This window comes from Octopus bimaculoides, chromosome 3, assembly GCF_001194135.2.
Source record: "Octopus bimaculoides isolate UCB-OBI-ISO-001 chromosome 3, ASM119413v2, whole genome shotgun sequence".
NCBI classification, from domain to species: Eukaryota; Metazoa; Mollusca; class Cephalopoda; order Octopoda; family Octopodidae; genus Octopus; species Octopus bimaculoides.
In genome coordinates, this window is record NC_068983.1 from 16756070 (window position 1) to 16761412 (window position 5343).

Genomic DNA, 5343 nt, shown 5'->3' on the forward strand with positions numbered 1-5343 from the left:
CTCGGTCAGTAGTCATCGCCTCAGTGAGGCCCAATGTACGAAGGTCTTGCCTCACCACCTCAGCCCAGGTCTTCCTGGGCCTACCTCTTCCACGGGTTCCCTCAACTGTTAGGGTGTGGCACTTTTTCTCGCAGCTATCCTCATCCATTCTCACCACATGTTCATACCAGCGCAATCGTCTCTCTTGCACACCACAACTGATGCTTCTAATGTTCAGCTTTTCTCTCAAGATACTTACACTCTGACGGGTATTCACATTGACATGACACATCCAACGGAGCATACTGGCTTCATTCCTTGCGAGCTTACGTTTGCCTATGTATAATGTGCATTGAAATTGTACTGAAATATGCAATGTACAAAAAATTACATTAAAACATGCAGTGTTTGGTCAAATATATACAGTATATAGTGAAATTATATGAAGAAATTAACTGCTAATTTTACAAATAATGTTAGTCATTATAAACAGAAATATGAGATCGAAAAATAGTGAGCCTGTTTCTCTTTTCTATCTTAAATTGGTGCCAATAAAACAATTTACAGCATGGAAGGCATGTTAGTCATTCAAAAACACACACAGAGAAACTGTGTCAGTGACCAGGTCACAACTGGAACAACAAAAATGTTTACACCAAATAATGACTGTTTAAGTGAAGTTAATAATATGTCTTTTGAATGGGTATGTCTCTTCTCCTCTGTAATAATCCTTTCTACTATAAGCACAAGGCCTGGAATTTGTGGGGAGGGGGATAATCGATTACATCGACCCCAGTACTTGACTAGTACTTAATTTGTTAACCCCAAAAGGATGAAAGGAAAAGTCGACTTCAGCAGAATTTAAACTCAGAACATGGAGACGGACAAAATGCCACTAAGCATCTTGCTCAGTATGCTAATGGTTCTACTAGTTCACCACCTTCTTCCACACTGTAGTAATAATTTTGTTTTCATTGATAATTAGTGCAGCCAACTCCATATGAATTTTACCCTTTTTTTTAGAAGGTTTGTTGCTAAGTAGAGTTACTCTGTAATATATCACAGTTTTAGATTTTAAAAATTGTTTATTAAATATAGTAAATCACAGAGAAATAGTGACTGATTAAATTTGTTTTGAGCATTGAACATTATCTATCTGATAATTTAGCAAACACATAGGCGAAAATAAATTTCATGACTAACACATGAAGCAAATAAATTATCTTTTATCATTGACTTGTTTCAGTCATTGAACTGCAGTCATGCTGGTATAATGCCTCACAGGGTTGTACTTTTGAGTAAGACAATTTTTTATATCATGTTGCACCATTCTTCTCAGCTGAAATGAGGATCAACTGAGTGCTTTCTCTCCTTGATGTCACATCCTCAATGTTTTGAGTCAATGATAGGACAAAGAGGATGTCCATGTCTGCTCATGACAAAAAAGGGCACCTAAAACAACTAGTGAAAGCATGGTACATGCAACCAAGTCATATTTGCTAACACATGATTGGGTATGGTTACATGGTCATACGACAAGAAATTCACCATTTGGAAGGCAAATGGTGAATGAAGTAATGATGTACACAACACTTTCTGAGAACATGGTACTGCTAACAATAGACTGGAATTCTTTTACTAACATTTATAGTAACATGGACCATACATTGGAATTTGACATGATATAGTTGAAAGATTAAGCATAAAATGTAGGTTAGCACTGATACATAGATAACAATGGAAGAAATGATTAGAACACAGATTTTTTAAGTATGTACTATTGGCTTCAGGGTGTATACAATTATGTAATGAAAACTTTTTGAACTGACTGCTTTATACTTTCAGAATTTGAAACATCAAAACTTAATTCAATAAATTGAATAGCACAGAAACCACATGATCAAATTAATCACAAATAATGTATAGAACATAGAATAAACATAACTAATGGGAGTTTGTTTTGGAGAGCAGGGAAATTATCAAGAGTAAGTAACAGTGCCTATGGCTTTTGTAGCCTTCTGGAACCAGTGAGATTGATATGGTTAACTTTTAACTGTTGTTGTGTCAATGGCTGCAAGAAAAATATGTTCAGAGAGGGAATTCCTAGTTGTAACATTCTGGAAAGGAACGAAAAAAGGCCTTGACATTAGTGTAGCACCTGAGAGGTTAGCCACAATATGGATGATGAGATGAGAGATGAGTGTATTGGGAATGTCTGAGTAGTGGGGACATGAAGGCACCTCTTCCTCTTCTCCAGATGATATTTTAGGGACATACATCATACTCTCTTACCATTGACCATTTCTATGACAATCCATCACTTGCTATCTCTCCTACCATGAAACATGTTGCTCCTTTAGTGTCTCTCTTCCATTGCCTTCTATCATTGTTTTCTTACTTACTCACTCACTCACTCACTCACCCACCCACCCACCTGTACAGCTTTTACAAGCCACTCATCTACCCCGAGCTACTTCAGAGACCACCATATTACACAACAGGATGTTCTATTGAAGGCTTTCTCTAGATCACTGGTGGTCTGTGAACTAAATTCAGAATTTCATATATATATATATATATATATATATATATATAAGTTTATTAATATTATCTCAGTTTAAAAAAACCTTGACAATGTAAATATGTTAATAGTTACCATGGGTTGCAAAAATCACACAAAAAAACAGGATATCACACTCGTTTTATAGGTAGAGATACCAAGTTAAAGCAATGCATTTTGAGTAGATATGAATAATAACAATAAATGGAGCAAAACGCATATAAATAAAAGTTCATCGTCGATGAATATATGTGCAATTCCAGCAGCTCTTACTTCTTTGGAGTAGAGTGCACATATATTTTGAAACATGTGTAGGAATTAAAGGAACTTTTATTTATATGCGTTTTGCTCCATTTATTGTTATTATTCATATATATATATATATATATATATATATATATATATTCATAAGAGTAAACATATCTAAAGGGGTCCGTGGGAAAACTCATTTAAATGAAAGGGGTCATTGGTAGTGAAAAGGTTGGGAACCACTTCTCTAGATCAATAAGTGCCAAGTATGATGGTTTATTCTTGGCTAAATATTTCTCTTACTGTTGCCTAGCTATGAAAATAGCGTCAGTAGTGCTTCTCTCTGGGACAAAACCTAACTGCATTTCATCTAGCCCAATTCTACTCCTAATTAATTTGGCTATAACTTTCTTCGTAATTTTCATCACCTGTTTCAAGACTCTGATGCTTCTATCTAAGGCATCTCCCTTACACTTGTAGCAGCTAACAATAATGTTACTACACCAGTCACTTGATATTACACCTTCCTAGAGGACATGATTAACTGTGCAGGCGACTAGCTTGTATCCTACCTTGCCAGATAGTTTGAGCATCTCAGCAGTGATTCAAGATGGACCTGGGGCTTTCCTTGTTTTCATGTCTTTAATTGCCTTATCTACTATACTGTACGGGCATATATTCTGGATGTGCTAGGTGTGCAGTGCACACCCATCAAAAATGGCAAATTCATTATAAATATTAACTTTACTCATTAATTTAATCACAAATCTTAATGGAAAACTTTTGTTATACCCCTGCTTGAAATTTGATGGCAGCACACCCAATACAACAACTACCATATGCCACTGCTATACTGCTGTCCACTAGGATAGCTGGTCCCTCTGTTGGGTTCACATGAGGGAGACTCATGTTATCCCATTCATTCTCCACATTCAATAGTCCTACATTGAGATGACTTAAAGAGAGTAATAGAAAGAAAGGAAAAAAAAACTAAGAAGTTGCATCTATTTGCAATGGATGCATGGATGTAATTTCAGTTCAGGTATGGATTTTGCTATGAAGTTGCAATGGAAACATTGATGATTTTGATTTTACCTGAGACTGGGCAAGTGTGTCTGTTGACTGTGGGATATAGTTCTTCTGTTATTCTTTTTCTTCAACTCAAATTGTTTGGATGCATCATGACACATATTATGCCATGCTCATTGATGTAGCCAATGACTTTTCTAAGATCTCAGGTTAACCCATTACCTCCCATAATTCTATTAACTGGAATTTTTTTTATGAAACTTTGATTTCTAGCATAAAACAGCCTTAGAAACACGCTGGAATGATCAAAATAACATTTCAAAATAACATTTTAAATAGAAATAAGCGAGATATTGGGTGAAAAATTAGCAACCCTCATTTGAATATCAGAGAAATATACCTAGTAGATATAGCAAGAAGGTTTGATATGTGTAAATATTGGCAGATAATTACGAAATTTGTAATTTTTAAGTGATCTCATATGAGATCACTGGTAGGCAATGGGTTAAGTTGTGGAGACTTTAGAGATTGCTTCAACTTATCCTTATAGCTAAGGAGAGGTCTTCCTCTGTTATGATATCCCTCCACTTGTTGGGACAGGACATACTTCAAGATTCAAACTTGATGATAAACAACAAGCCACTCAAATAAGTCAGGTCATTTAAGTATCTTAGAAGTACAGTAAACTTTAAGAGTGCTCTTGGTGATGAAATCAATGTTAGAATAGCTAAGGATACTAGTGCTTTTGGAAGATTTGTGCATCGTTTGTGGGATGAACATGATTTCAGTCTGAAAACTAAAATAAGTGTATGCAAATCTTGTACTTTGAACACACTTTTGTATGGAGCAGAAGCATGGACTTCCTACTACAGACATCTAAAGGAACTTAAAACCTTCCACATGAGCTGTTTGTACAACATATGCAACATAGAATAGCAAGATAAGATATCCAATGCCAAAATCTTAAGAAAATGTGATATCTCCAGCATCCAAAGCATGCTGATGAGAATTCAGTGTAGATGGGTAGGACATGTTGTTTGAATGAAAAATGACAGCATTCTGAAAATTCTTATACATACATGCATACATACATACATACATAGTAATCTGGGACAGAGAAGAGAAACTGTGTACAGTAGTAGAAATCAGCTGTCCTGCGGATGTCAACATCACGCTAAAGATTAGAGAAAAAGAGAACAACTACGCCGAGCTACTGAGAAATTTGCAGATACTCCACCCAGACTACAAGTTCAGATTCATACCTGTGATTGTTGGGGCATTGGGATATGTAACGAACTGCCTCAACAAAAACCTGGAAAAATTAGGGTTCTCAAAACCTGAAAGAAAAAGGCTGATTAGAAGACTACAGATTCAAGCCATCAATGGAACTGTGAAGATATGTAAAACTTTCCAAAAATTTAGCACATAAATACATATGCATGCATCTAGACATGAAAATATATACATAAAAACGCATCCATAAAACAAACATACAAATCTGCACATACAATAAACCCAAATACTGC

At 35.6% G+C, this 5343-nt stretch overlaps 1 protein-coding gene across 5 annotated transcripts in view; it reads right to left on the reverse strand.

Moving 5' to 3' along the window:
- Positions 1-5343, reverse strand: part of LOC128247266 (histone-lysine N-methyltransferase SETMAR-like) — a 24590-nt gene that overhangs the window by 3966 nt on the left and 15281 nt on the right. For 2 of the 5 annotated variants that reach the window (XM_052966062.1, XM_052966061.1), the window contains exon 2: positions 239-342. The exons of the other annotated variants lie outside the window; for them this stretch is intronic. In XM_052966062.1, the coding sequence (XP_052822022.1) occupies positions 239-283 (45 nt within the window). In that variant the 5' untranslated portion in view covers positions 284-342. The remainder of the gene's footprint in view (positions 1-238; positions 343-5343) is intronic. 5 annotated transcript variants of the gene reach the window in all.